Genomic DNA, 15,554 nt, shown 5'->3' with positions numbered 1-15,554 from the left:
GATGGATCCAGGTTCGGAGGTCGGAACCCCCCTTTTTGTTGGAAACCTTTGTTTTGAGCAAAATGTAGGGGAAATTAGTAATTAATAGTAATTAATAGTCTGTATTTACATCAAAGTTTTCAAAATCTCTAGATCCGCCCCTGATTGTGTGTTTTAGTTTATTTTGATGTACCTTTAGGTGGTTCCGTAATTTTAACACAACTTTTTTCTCATGAAAGTGCTGTATTTTAAAGAGATTGACTCCATAAGAACAAATATACATGAGGTCGAGTAGCTCGGCGTCTTGGCGTTTGGGTATAGAATCGCAAGTCTTTGTAATGATCTTAACTTGATCTGAGAATATTTCAGTAGTTTCCAATTTTAAGGTTGGGGTCTGATTATTAACTGAAAGGCATATCTTCAGTTTGCATTTGTTTACATGTATGATATGTAGTCGACCATTTAAGATTGATATACGTATATCTTGACATTGTCTGCCCTTTGTCTCTAAACTTCAAAAATAGTTGTAGCTCTTTGAATCAGTCAAATCGTGGGTCTCGAAAAATGCCTTGATCATTTAATTCAATTTATTTATTTGGATGTACGCATTAAACATTCCTGATCTTTATTCATTAAAATCGTCAACATCTTTAGTACAAATCTTTGTAAGAATCGGGTAACGTAGGGAACCTCTGAAACATACATGTCAAAAACCACAACCTGACACTTTTCTTTCGCCTAAGTAAGTCCCCTCTTCTTGAAATGACCACTTGTTCATTTTATCACTGCATCACTGCATATGTTTGGATATTCCTCATTAGGATCTTTGAAATAGGGATTTTTTGCAGTGTTGTCTGTCCTTGAAATGTTCATTTGCAGCTGAATTGAAATTATAACTCATTTTACAAAAATGATACAGAAAATCTTCTGTTTATTTCTAGTTCTGACGATACAAATAGTCGCTGTCAAATTAGTTGGTTATTTCATTTTATCTTATAACCGCTGCCTGATTCTTACAACTGATAAACACAAAATTTAAAACTTAAACAATGTGGCTCCATTATGAAGTCGGGATCGCCCAATCCGATGAAACAAGGTTGCAATCCCCTTTATAAGAGATTACTAGGTTATCAGTTAATTTTAAATTTTATTGCAGAATTACATAAGATTTAAACAGATATATTTTTACTATTAAGAGTTCTTATCTTACCCTTTGATTGAAGTATTAGATATACTTGACCTCACTGGGAATAAATCGTTTATAATTCTAAATAGTTTACTGCAGAGAATTTGAAGACGGAGCAACAAGAAAATTGCTGCTTTTATTGCACATTAAAGTTATGTTATTATGATATTTGATGACGAATGAAATGATTAAAGTAGTTTAGGATTATAATTTATTCCTGAAATATGACGACTATTCATATTTAAGATAACGTGTTCTTCTTGTACTCTTAAATGTAAAATATTTGCACGTTAAAAATGACATGGTTTTTAAAGGTGAATGAACGAAAAAAAAAGATTATCATTCACTAATAATGTACGACACTGTGCTATTGAAAACAGAAAAAGCTACGTTCATTACTAATGTATGGAAAGTTTACAAATAGAAATATAAAAGCATCACGTACTGTACAAATTGGGTTCAAGAACCTGTTACTCCGATATGGAAAGACGTCTCTGCTTTAAATGAAGGCAGTTTCCATAAATTACAAATAATGATACCTTGTGTGACAGTGAAACAAAGGTAAAAAGAACACATTATTAAACGTAGAAATATATATAGTTTATATGTCATGTAACGTGAAGCAAATGCACAGACATTTTAATATACAAAATAACGTAGAAAATCTGCGAGAATGGAATGATGCACATATAAATTCGTAACACGCTCTACATACAAATGTATTTACCCAGAAGTCAATCATATAGTTTATATCAATGCAATGATTCGAAATGCAAATAAAAAAACATGTGTTTTTTTTTGGTTTTTTTTTTGTACCGTGATATTTCTCCAACATAGCATTGTCAAACACAAGGGATTTAATAGGTACATATCGTACATTTGTACTATATTAAATGTCAATTTGATCCATTTCCCAGTTGTCGAAAAAAAAAGCGTGACTTTCGTCCCGTTGACAAAAGGGTACCACTGAGTACACTGTACAGTTATACAGCACATAGACTAGAGAATGATAGACATACTAGCTTAAGGTCAGGATAGACGGTCTACTTTTGAGACTCAATTACATTATCTCTACAAAATTAAACAATACAGATACAATGTATGTCGTGATTTAGAGGGTTCGGCTATGATACAAACAGATGATAGTGACAAACAGATGATAGAATAGAACGTAGATAAAACATCTTAACCTGTATATAATTGTCTTGTTAAATATTTTTCATGTTTGAAATAGTTTTAGCTATGTAAGCATGGGATGGTTGAATAAGTCCAGTTTGAAAACTATTTCACGGTGTCAAACGCAAGAACTGAAATTGGTTTTGTTTTAAGTAATTTGTTCTATTTCACAAACAGCTGACTCACAGTGAAATAAGAACAATTTCGAGTATGCTGAAAATATCAAAGGTAATAATCGTAAAAAAGATGATTTTCATAGGGACATTAAAATATATCTCCATGAGATGCGCCACGAGCTACAATATTGTGTGTTTGAGTATTCAGAGGTCGTATTAGTTTATGGTGTAAAACAAGTATGTTGGGATGGGGAAGGTAGTTGTTCAAAGTTTTACCCAAAATACAATTTTTCCATTAAAACCATAAGATTTTTTGGTGGGATATGTGCCAAATTCAAATGTTTAAATAAAGTGAATGAATACAATGTGACTGAATTTAAAAATTGTCTTTAATTTGCTTTGAGGATGGAATTTCAAGTGATTATGCATATCATTGCATGAGGAGATATTGTACCCATAGGTTTTTCCAAAGCAGAAAAAAACAGACAAAAATCTTCAAAAAAGATGTTTGTTCTTTTTTTTTGCCAGTACTCTTAGTTTTTTTTTTTGTTTTTTTTTGTAAAAAAATTCAAGCACTGAAGCAATTATAAAGCAAAAACCAGACTTGTCACGTATCGATTTCTAAAAAAAACTCTAAAAAACTATTATGGATCTTTTAGCATTGCAGATCGAGTGCTCCACTTCAGTATTATAATAGACCATCTGACCTTAAAGGTCAAGTTACTCTATGTATCTGTCAATCAACCTACCAGATTGTGTCATTACGCAATAAGTTGTACATCTAACTCAATGTTTCTTACGACATGAAAAGTGTTTTATATTACTTTTACCAAAAAAAAAAATTTAAAAACATACTTTACACACAGGTGAGAAATGCGTGTAGAGTGACAGTTCAGTCTCGAATTCTGTAATTATGTCACTTGGTTCATAACCTGTATTGTATAGAATGTAAAAGATACCTTTTACCTTACTAAAAGTACATGCTTTAAGTATAAATATATATATATATTTTTTTTTTGTGGGGGGTGGGGGCTGGGTATCGACCTAAGCACGTGTGAAAGACCGACACCATATACGTAAGACGCTAAAAATATTCAGTTTTATTGACCTTATTCCGAAGATTAAGTAATCTTCTATAGATAAAAAAGTACGCATGCACATATATGTACATTGTAGTCCATAATTGCTCATATATAAATGTTCGCGAGTTACACTGGCACAAATAGTTAAAAAGAAATTCATGAGAATTCAAGCTTTATATGGAAAAATGAGTTTCACGTTAATTCATTTCACATAATTTTTCATGTTATATATTTAGACTCCATTCATGTGAATTTCACGTGAATTCCTTCACAAAATTGATTTGCCCTATCCAAATGAAAATCATGTGAAATTCATATGAAAATATTTCATATTACTAAGCAGTCATATTAGACACGTGCTACTTAAAAATAGACACTTCATCAGCTCAGTAAAATCATAATACACAGTTTTTTCGTATTACCTGCTTAACAAAACGTCATGCACAAAGTTTACATACTAAACCCGAGGTCAATGATCATTTATTCGTTTCCTCGTCGGCTGTGTTTGCTTAGCATTAACTTCTGTTTATAAAGAAAACATACTACTAGTTACCTTGACCCGCCATGTCAAATTTGTATGTCATACAAGTCATTAACTCATTAGGCTAATATTCATTACCATTAAGTAGGTAAATAAATAGTTGTGATTGAGCTTTTTAAGAAAGTATGTGTGTAGAGTAGCATAGTCTAATACCAATCTTTGCAGTTTTATTGTTTTTGCCTCATGCAGACACGAAATTATTATTCCATGAGAAAAACGATGATTGTTTTCAATAAATGTAAAAAATTGAAGTGTCGTCCATATACAATTTTAATGTGGGGAAAGCCAAATAGTACGATTTTACTTATTGAGTTACAACAAAAATATTCCTACATAATTTTTCACAACAATCGCTATTATAGTTGATACCACATACTACATGGAGACTGTCTACCATCTCGAAAACATCGCAGTATCACCACTATATCCCAGTGGCTGATCTAGGATGGGTTTTTGATGAGTAGCATCCCCTATGCAGCTTCTTCGAAAAAATGGCTATTTTTGTATTTATGGACAAAAATATATAACAGCCATAAACACTCACTTCCCCTTCTTTAATGAATTTCTGTACTGGAACTCCCTTTTTATGAATTTTTAGATCCGCCCCTCATCGAATATAAAGTTATATATCATTTCCCTAATAATTATTAACATTTATGATTGCTCATATAAAAGACACTTGTTTCTACGTAATTTATTGCAAGCTCTATTCAGAAATGGAGGCATCAATTTTAAAAGATAACATCTTAAGATCCTTTAGACATTGATAAGTTATATGCATTTGGTTGCACTTGTCTGCAGCTTTACCTGGCATACTTGTATTTTTTGTGAAAATAATTTAATTATCTCAGCACATTAAACGTGGAATGTCTCATTAAGCATTGAGATGATTCAATGAATTCATCATAAAGGCAAAAACGAAACGCCCATGTAAATACGGTAAGGGTGTGTTTCAGGTCGCAAGAAATCACATTTTCATTTTGCATGTGCGTCCCAGATCTCACCACTTTCACACGATGTATTTGGTACAGTCGTGTAATTTCACTACTGGTAGATAACGAAAATTTCGGTTCATGTACATCAATTACATGTACATGCATCACCGATTATGGGACCTGTATATGTAGGATTTCTTTAACATATAATGCACGTCATGCATGTACATGTAGGTATGTCGCTATCGTAAGAGATTACAAATAAATTTCACTATACTGAAAGTAATGATCTATATGTATATTTTCCAAGGCGAAACAGAATATATGAATTTTGCAATTTGACAAAAAATCTAATTTGAAACTTCTATAATTGGGACGACGGACTAGGTAAATGGAGACAAGAAGGGGGTCGAGGAAGACAGGAGAAATGGACAGAAGACCGAAGAAAGGCATAGGAAAATGAATAGAAAAGATGGGGTGGGAGATTTTTTTTCTTCCAAGCCAATGTTTTCCGTTTCCAAGTTGTGTGCGATATGTCTGGTAATACATTATTTTTTTTCTTTCAGGCCAAATGTTTGCCCTTTCCAAGACATTCAGATGATTTTAGTACGAGTACCGTGTGTACAACGATATACCAGGATGGTCAAAGTGTGGAAACCGAACTGTGGAGGAACGAAAAAGTGGTGTATAGGACACGAAAGAAGGTAAAAGGATTACTATAATTATTTATATAGGGTTCTGTCTAGAATGCATATGCTTCGTTTTGTAGTGTCTTTTAATTTGGTACCATTTACATGTTGGATAAATTTAAAGTTAATAACTTGAAAGGATCCAATGCACAATTTTCAATACCACAATAAACGGATACAAGGTTTCTGTCTATATAAAGCCTTTACCTGCCAACGTTTGAAAATGTTTATGGTGGTTTTAATGTACGTGTGACTTAGTCCTCAGCGACCACGAAACTTCCCGTCCTCGTACAAGCAAGAACCACACGTAAAACACACGTGTATGATACTTTATCTCGTATGAAGCTAAAAATATTGCGCTATGGCGGTAAGCACTGCGAAGAACTGCAGCATAATGTGGCGTATAACTACATATTTGTGCAAATTATTTGCGAATATTAAGTACTGAAATTACGAGTGCAAGAAATCGCTAACAATAAGAGCGACTTAAAAACGGTAAAATTCCAAACATTACTGAATGTCTCTTTACTTTTGAAACAACATCTGCCTCAATTTGTGTCAGTGTCTTGGTTTGTCAAGGGCTTAAAAACTTCGTGCATGCGCAACACTTATATCTCTTCATTAAAATACTCATCGAAATTTGTATTAATCCACTTATTTTCATATACTAATATACTATATTTTTTTTACATGTTACAAAAACGCAATAGATATGAACTTTCGTACATGAACATATAGATCTTTTTAAGTAACAATTAATATTGTTTCTACCGACTTGATCGTTCATGAATTGTATGCAGTTTTTATGATATGTATGCATTTTATACTTTTAATTTTTGTAATTGTATGGAGGTGATCATATTTGTATATTTGATATTTTGCACAACTACATCTTCTATATATTGTATCTTAATGGTATAGAGAAGTCATATAGTACACTAATTTTCTATTTTTAAATTGAAAATTTGATTGCTTTATTACATTACGAATGCAGTTAACTAGTTAAGCATATAAATCTCTTCTTGTTCACGCCAATATAACCCATCATTGAATCGCAGATACCGAACCTATTGTTCCATATGCTTTTTTGTTTTGCAATTAACTTAAAGAGTTGAGATGTAAAGTTTACTGTTGTAACAATTAAAACTAAGTTCATCAGCATTCTATTATACCTTTAATTACTCATTTATTGACGCCACGTGCAAATTTTAAAGCACTTTAGATAGTGAACCGTTGTATCTCGTAGCAGGTGGCGTAGAGAAACAAAAGATGTTACGTTTTTACTGCTTTTAACATCCGTTTTTATTAAAAGTTTACAACTAACCCAGAAATCAGAAGAATGCCTCATGGAAGAGAACTTAGCGTGATATGTTTCTTGTTTCCTATATTTTCTATGGATTATTGGTAAAACTTCGCGTGATGTTTCACTTTCCTTTTATAATACTTCGATTTCGGGCTCTTAAAAACCAAATAATTTAATAATTACAAGAAATCTTAATAAAGGAAGATTGACAAAACACATCTACTATTTCCGATCTGTTTTTAAGTTACAGATTATATCCGGCGTAATCGATTCGTTCTAAATCAAGCACGGCCGCTTAAGACATCGATCCAACCGAACCAAACGGAGCCACTCTGTGCATCGATGTCCAATAATTGTACCCTGTGAACTAACTAGATTCGACATGCCTATTACGTCGGGAAATACACCGTCATTACTGAACTAACTTGTATGCTTTAATTACGTGTATTTCTTCTGATGTACGACAATGGGGCTACAGATTCTTTTCTTTCAAATTCAAATAATTGGACGATCTAGACAATAAGTTCTTTAATTGGGTCTTTAAGCTTAACGATGCGGGTTTTGATTTCTTCGCTGGGGTAATTACTCGCTGTTTAAATATTTTATAGGAGTTTCTAAGAATAAAGTTTACAGCAATGATAATGTCTCGCTCTCCTGAAAATACATTGTAGCGATCGCAAACCTGAGAAAACCTGATTCGTCTGCTTTTAAAAATAATACATTTTCGGATGCGTCACAGTTAATTATAGCTTTTTTCTAGCTAGAAAATGTACATGTAACAATACATTCAGGGGAACCATTTTTATACCGAGGACTGTACAGGCTATAATAAATACATGTAAACTGTTCCGAATGTTTGAAGTACAAAGGGATTTATACAATAGTCATTTTAAAATGTTTATGTAAGTATCTTCACGCATATTACAATGAATCAAAATTATCAAAATTCAATGCTGTATATCTTTTAGGCACCAACCATTTTTATCTTGACGGGTGGAGGGTTAGATTTAATGTCGGATAATAAAAAATCACACACGAACACAATTTTAAATGTATATTCAGCAATCAATTCAGTAGTTTTATTTGAAAATCTACCTTGTTAAGTAATGGTAATAAATATAGAATATTTATTTTTATTTATTTCAACGTACATGTGTACAGTTAAAAAAATTCTCCAGAACTTGGAATAAATAAGATGATCGGTGTATTTAAAGCTTTTTGGCGATTATTGATGGTTATTACATGTATGTATACATGTACATTAGTATTCAATTTGTACCGTATTGATCGCTTTCTTCTCGTAATTCCATTTACAGCGGCGTAGACCGTAACTGTTGATACGTGTTGCCATTCATCGATATCGTGTAGAGGGTGGCTAATTCCCGCCAATATCCTTAGACTTATCCTTTGTCTCAATACACAAATACCAGCACATGCGTTCTAGATGTGAATGTATGAGTATGGATGAAGAAGTGAATGGCACATGCAATACATGTACAGCTGTATGTATTTATATTTGAAAGTGCGCCCCTCAGTTTTTCAATCATCTTTAGATGGTTGTTGTAAAAAAGCATCATGCTGCTTTTACCGGCATATCATTACATGTTGGCAGTCATCATCTAGTATTCAGGTTTTTGTAAATCACATATATTATACATAGCTCACGTCGTTTATTTAGGTATTTGCAGTACTGTAGAATGTGGTAATGGGCTTATATTATTACATGCAAGGTGTGCGTCTCAAAAATAAGTCTATTACTACCTGTTAAAGAATAAGATGTGCCAAAACACACACACAGATATAAATATCTGTCAGCTGCCAGAAGCAATACATATTTGATTCGTTTGCAATAAATATAATGAAATGAATAATGTTTATATACAGCACCACCAAAGCGACTATTTTGTTTCTGTACAAGTGAAAATGTTATGATGGCTACCAATGAATAAGTTCTCGATTTACCCTTAACCCCATATCCCTCACAAAAAAAACAGTAAAGGAATATACTAAAAAAGAGTTTAACCTCTTACGGTGTATGCCTATAATACGAGGCAGTGTAGCCTGTAAGAGGACAAATTCTTGACAGAGTTATCGTTCTTGATTTTGAGTCACATTTAACCATTTTTTTATCGCCACTACTATGAGTCGCGAGTCCGCATATTACTACAATTCCAGCAATTTTTTCAAGAAGAAATTCTACTTTCTGCATCCAAGATTATTTTTTAATGTAGCGGGAATGGCCGAGTAGTTCCAATTGACTTTGGTGGTTCTTGTCACATCTTGACACTTCTTGCCACTAATTAGTGAGACCGATATTATACTTAGTGTTCATACTTCGGATTTTCTGGATAAAGTCAGAGAGACATGCTTTTATGGAATGTCAGAAACGAAAAAAAAAGAATCTGAATTTAAATAATTATTCAAGACCATATAATAAACGATTTTTAGTGAAGAAGATACGAAATATACCGAATTTTGTATGACGTGACTTCCTGTCAGACGTAAATCGGGCTCTCGGTGCTTCCTAGCTGTGACTTTATTTCGCATTAATTACAGTTGCTTCGTCCTCTTTTATTATCATCGAGTTCTATACGTCATTCAATATGAGTATTGATGATTTAAAACACTGTATATTGTTTTAGCACGGGTGCGAACTTTTAACAATGAAGAAGTACATTTGCATGAGTCTGAATTAAAAGGCACTGGTACGAAATTGCTCGTCTTGAAATATGCTACTTGCTGAACTACTTAAAACAGAATGTTTTCAAATTCTCTCTGCGTAAATTCGGATAAACGAATAAAAAATCAAAATTAAAAGTAAAAGCAAGATCAAAAGGGTATTAAATTTAGTAGGATCTAGATATTTTGAAGGATTAGAATTCTCATACATGTAATGATATTCTTTACGTTGAATCAATTTTCGTGGTTTTCGTGGATCCATTACATCATGCATTTGAATACCTTCTCGAAGCCTACTTTAATAGTTGTGGTGCTTGTAAACGAACAAAATACAATGTAGTTCATCTAACTCTATAATATAGTTGTACAAATTGAATGTTCTATGCACTTACATATAGAAACCAGATGAAGTATTTTATCTCTCACCACGAGCATTAACGTACGCATTGTAGTTTTGATATATCCACCTATCTACCACACGTTAAGTGTTCATTAAAAAGCCGTCAACACTTTAAGGTCACTTTGACAGGAGATTATAATTCAGATATGTCTTTGTATCAAACGATACAGTACTAATTAATAACTACCTTAAAGGGATCACTAGCCCCTGTGAACGTAGTGTCGCATACTTACCAGCTACAAAAACAGGCCTAAATTAGAAAAAAGTAAATGATCATGGTGGTCTTAAAAGTGTCTTATAGTTGAAATAACAGGTTTAATGCAAATTGTTTGTCACTGTGACCACAACGTCTATTAAATGTAAATTATGCATTTACTGGCTCAGTTATACTATTTAAAAATTTGGTTCGTTTCGCTGACAATTTTTCTGTAAGCCGTGATATTTTTGCACCTTTCTTTTTTGGTGATATTTTCTAAGTAATTCATTCTCGCAGCTTTAACTTCGTTGCCTTTATTTACAGAATACATTCATACTCTTTGACGAAAATATTCGTGATTTTTTTATTTTGCGTTTCATGGCATATACAGTGACATTCTTGGAAGAAAATATTCGCGTTTTTTTTTTAATTTGCGTTCAACAAGTATTACCGCAAAGCACAGCGGGAAAATATATGTATATTGTAAGATTACTTGCATTATCACACAGCATTGTAATACTACATGTACATGTATAATCTGAGGTCATACATATAAACGTTTGTTCTTACTTTGTTAGTTTGTTCACGGCCGAATCCAGACACTTTGAAAAGGCGGGGTGCCGAGGTACCTCAGAATAAGGGGTGCCAAGGCATTTTTTGCCATTTTTTGTCAATATTACACATGAAATGACAAAATTTTCCAATAAAAAGGGGGTGCCAACCCCTGCACCCACCCTGGATCCAACACTGGTTTGTTTGAGTCTCACTAAGTGCACGCGATTTTACTTCATATACATGTAGGACTGTTGTTTCTGAACGCTTGATATAATTGTTTTCTTTAATTCACTGAGCTATTCTGAAGTATTATTGTTCAGCTATTGCCTTGACTAAAGTTTAATCGTAAATTAAAGAAGTACGTGTACGTGTATATTTTGATATAAATTTGATATATTTAAAGAAAGAATAATATTTTGGAGCTTAAAAACTTCAAATGTTAAAAAAATGTTTAAAAAGCTTAAGGTTAGTACGGAGCAGAGAGTTACGTAAAATTAAACTGAAAGCTGAACCAACACCATTCCTGTACTGTTAACCCTGTTAAAAGAAGGTATCCAATTTCACTATCATTGTCAGCAAGATCAGATCTAGATAAATCAAGACCATGAAGTTAACATGAAAACGAATGAGGGCCAATTGACTCCTAAATCTATTATTTATAAGAATTCTCGCTAATCTCAATCTTTTCTATCATTAAAACGTTAGCTTTTAGAGCCAGTCAATAAATAAACTTCAACTCCAATTAAAGGTTAGAGAAGAACGGAAAAGCAAGGCGTCTGTATTTGTCTAAAACGGGATTGATTCACTAATTATAGACAAAGTGTTCTTTTCTTGTTCTTAAGAACTGATAAAACTACTTATTATAGAAGAGTTCGATTACTACGTACAAAAACAATATATGTATGAGTTATTACACAACTATGTATGTAATAGGAAAATTAGGATGTGTAACAGGGTCAGAGTCCTGGGTTTTAAAACCAGGTCATATATATTGCGCAACCTTCGAATTCTCTAGGTTTTTCAAAAATACATACAGGTAGCTTCATTGAGATACTAAGGGCAACATTGTTTTTAATTTGTCTTTTTTTTTGGGGGGGGGGTTAAAGTTGTAGCCCATTAATTTTGTAATTTGTAACAAAATCACTCGATAAAATGAATATCTATAGCGTAGGATTTGAACGTGCAGAGCATAGAAACATAGATTCCCATATTACCAGTATATCCAATGGGATAATTGATTAAAAGGAAGTGTGTTACCTAAGGGTGTACCAGACTACCTTGACCATTCTGAAAATGAATCAGAACGTCATTTTTACTTTTTTAAAATATCTTTTTCAGAACTCATTACTATAAGACTACACGACAACGATATCAACCTCAATATGTGACTCGGTACAAATGTTGTAATGGTTGGCAGGAAGTGAATGGACTGGGATGTTTATTTCGTGAGTATATACATAACATTTTATACATTTATTTTTACTTTGCTAAAAAAAAAATGACCTTAGTTCGGTATGCAATACCAATCGCTCATTTTACAGTTCAGCTGTGCCTTCAGGCTAGAAATGACCTGGGTGTGCATTTGAAAGACAGACCTTTGCTTTAAAATTAAAAGCATAGTTGTTGAATTTAAAAAATATTTCATATATTTTCAATACGGAAGTGTATTCTTCCATAAATAATTATTGCTCCTTCTTGAACAATCTTTATTGTGACCTCCGTATAACTTATCAACAGTTTACAAGTAGGTCTGAACCATTCTTAAACTATTGAATTACTACGGACGGATAGATGGAGCAGACAGAATTTTCATAAAATCACAGATTTTGTAAACATCTTATTAAAAATACGAAGGTCGTGTGAAAGTAACTACAATTCAATAATCATCTTTCAAATTGGTAAAATATATCTTCGTCTATCAAGTTAAAACTTTGGACTTATTTATAAAACGAAGAAGAATTCGATTCTAATGTTGCATTCCTGAGTCTGGAATTAATACATAATGCTTTCCGATATACATGTACTATCAGCATATTAAGTCAAAAAAGTTGGCACAATCGTTTCCTTTAATAATACGACATTCAATATTATAATGGCTCATTGACAAATGATGCAGCGTACGTAAATCTGCCTTATTTAGCAACAAGAAGCTCGAATTTAGAACCGATTAACAAGTACGTATGCTTTAGGCTAGTATTACTTTGAATTTATGGTATATTACATGTACATCTATAGTTAGTGAATTACTTGGTGAAAACAGTAATGTATTATGCTAAAGTGCATTTGATAATTCAAGGCCTCTTCTTTCCATTTATAGTACTATAATATAATACCAGCTGTCTTCCGGCTTTCATTTAATAACTTTGATGTGGATGGCACGTCGGAGAATTGAGAGAAAGTCGACATTTGATTTATTTAATTAAAATGAGAGTAAAAACGAAAATCCTATATTAAAAGACAGATGTATGAGCGAATATTACACCCAATATCCTCCAGGAAATAACTGCTTCAGTTCTTACGACATGAATCAAACTAGCCTCGGGCATTTTCTTTAGTTTGAGTTACCGTTTTACACTTTATTTTCTTAACCTCGGACCTCCTCGTTGTTTTTCACTTAGAATCTTATATGTCAAGGCAATTTGATATAAAATCTTGTAATTTAGCCAAAATCCCCGAGTCATTCGTCCTGATGGTGCATAAAAACGTATGTTAACCGTATTAAATGGTACGTTTATATTTACTTAATGTATTTTGTTGGTTATTAGTCTGTAATTTTCATAATTGTAGCTAATTTAACTGAGACATTTGCTTTGGTTATTACCCAGATCGTTTAATTACATTTGAAAGCTATCAGATGAATACGCTTCTAACTCTAAGAATAACCACGTCGCCATGCCATCGTAGTGCAGCATTTAATTCATATCAATTTCAAATACTCCAAAAGTCTTCAAAGCGTTCCTGATACATTTTAATGTCTTTTAAGCTATGTTTCGTTACTTTCGAATCTGTATTTCTAATGAGAATGTTTCATTTCAATATGTTAGAATCTGCAGCTATTAGTTCTGTGTGTATGTTAAAGGGTTTGCGATCCATCTGCCAAATTGATATGTTTCATATATCAGATATGATTGATTCTTTTCTTACTAAATGTTTTAGTGATCTTGGCATATCCGGTCACGGACCATTTTGATTAGTGATATCATTAATTACATAAGTTACAGTGTTTTTTGCCTACACAAAAAAAAACTCCATGAAGGCGAGCACCAGGTGCGGTTCCAAGGGCGCGGCGTGCCCCCTTCAAATTGGAAATAGCTCGTATATTTGTAATAGTAAAATTCAAGTGTTATTTATCTGTTAAATACGACTTTCACTGATGCTTTCGTTATTGAAAACATTATTAGTTCTACAACATTAAGGGTTAATAACAACTCATGTTTTTTTTATTTATGCAATAGATATGCATACATTTTGTTAATCACTTACATTGGATATGTATGCATACATTTGGCTTATGACTTACATGTACACTGTTTTCTTAGCTGCAACTACATGTATATACTTAAATCATTCCCTTTTGGAACACAGGCCAACTTAAATCATTCCCTTGTGGAACACAGGCCAACTTAAATCATTCCCTTGTGGAACACAATAGGCCGACTTAAATCATTCCCTTGTGGAACACAACAGGCCAACTTAAATCATTCCCTTGTGGAACACAGGCCAACTTAAATCATTCCCTTGTGGAACACAATAGGCCAACTTCAATCATTCCCTTGTGGAACACAATAGGCCAACTTCAATCATTCCCTTGTGGAACACAACAGGCCAACTTAAATCATTTCCTTGTGGAACACAGGCCAACATCAATTCCTCTCCATCTCACTATGTTCCTTGATAGTTGCTGTATTGTGTTCGAGCTAGATGTGTCAACTTTTATTCTTTCTTTCTCCTCCATGTTACACTTGGTCCTCTTTCCCGTGAGGTAACCATTACAGGGCTTTGCGTTATATTGCGTTATAGCTATTTCCATTTCATCCCCTCTTACATGTACTTCTTGCGTTATCCACTTATTCGAATCGAGGGGATTTACTTTAATTTTTTTCATGGTACTCTCTATATTTGTTTTCGTTAATAAAGACAACACATGTTTATTAAACAACAAAAATAAGTTGTTCTGTCCTAATTAATGGACAAACATGTATATGTAAACATTTCTTCTTATTTTAAGAACAAAGCAATAACTGATGCTATTGTTTCCCCCAAGGGATGTGTTATCGTCTCTCTGAATTTCAATACCATCCTCTGACCACAGAGGCGATGCATCATCAGCTACACATATAAAGAACACAGGTGTTCCTTGTCATACTGTATTTCTAATTAATATCGGTTTGTTCTTCTCATGTAGAATAATAAACGAGCTTTTTACATGTTTTTTGCAGTTGGTGAATGTAAAATACATTTTATAAGTAATCAGGTTTGCTGTTGAAACCTTCTTTAAATATGGATTGCAGCTGTGAATAAGTTTAAATGTCAAAACATTCCAGTCCTGTATTATGGTATCCTGGTGGCATGAGTCATCGGCTAGAGATTTTTTCTTCTTATTGTTTTGCCATTAAGTCCAATCTTTAACGAGTTCAAATATTTACTTCAGTTATTAATGTATTATTTCTGTGTCGAAGTCGTAATTTCTTTAGTTACTTGATAGTGTCAAGTAAAT

General features: G+C 33.0%; 1 protein-coding gene across 8 annotated transcripts in view; it reads left to right on the top strand.

Moving 5' to 3' along the window:
- The window catches only part of LOC148600938 (uncharacterized), a 101,090-nt gene that overhangs the window by 28,158 nt on the left and 57,378 nt on the right, over positions 1–15,554 (top strand). For all 8 annotated transcript variants that reach the window (XM_088556451.1, XM_088556453.1, XM_088556448.1 and 5 more), the window contains exons 2-3: positions 5,582–5,719; positions 12,176–12,282. In XM_088556451.1, the coding sequence (XP_088412577.1) occupies positions 5,582–5,719; positions 12,176–12,282 (245 nt within the window). The remainder of the gene's footprint in view (positions 1–5,581; positions 5,720–12,175; positions 12,283–15,554) is intronic.

The sequence above is a fragment of the Perna viridis genome, chromosome 12, assembly GCF_037379345.1.
Source record: "Perna viridis isolate PV_CMFRI_1.1 ecotype Kerala chromosome 12, ASM3737934v1, whole genome shotgun sequence".
In the NCBI taxonomy this organism is placed as follows: Eukaryota; Metazoa; Mollusca; class Bivalvia; order Mytilida; family Mytilidae; genus Perna; species Perna viridis.
The sequence above is the reverse complement of the archived record's forward strand: the minus strand, read 5'-3'. Positions and strand labels throughout refer to the sequence as shown.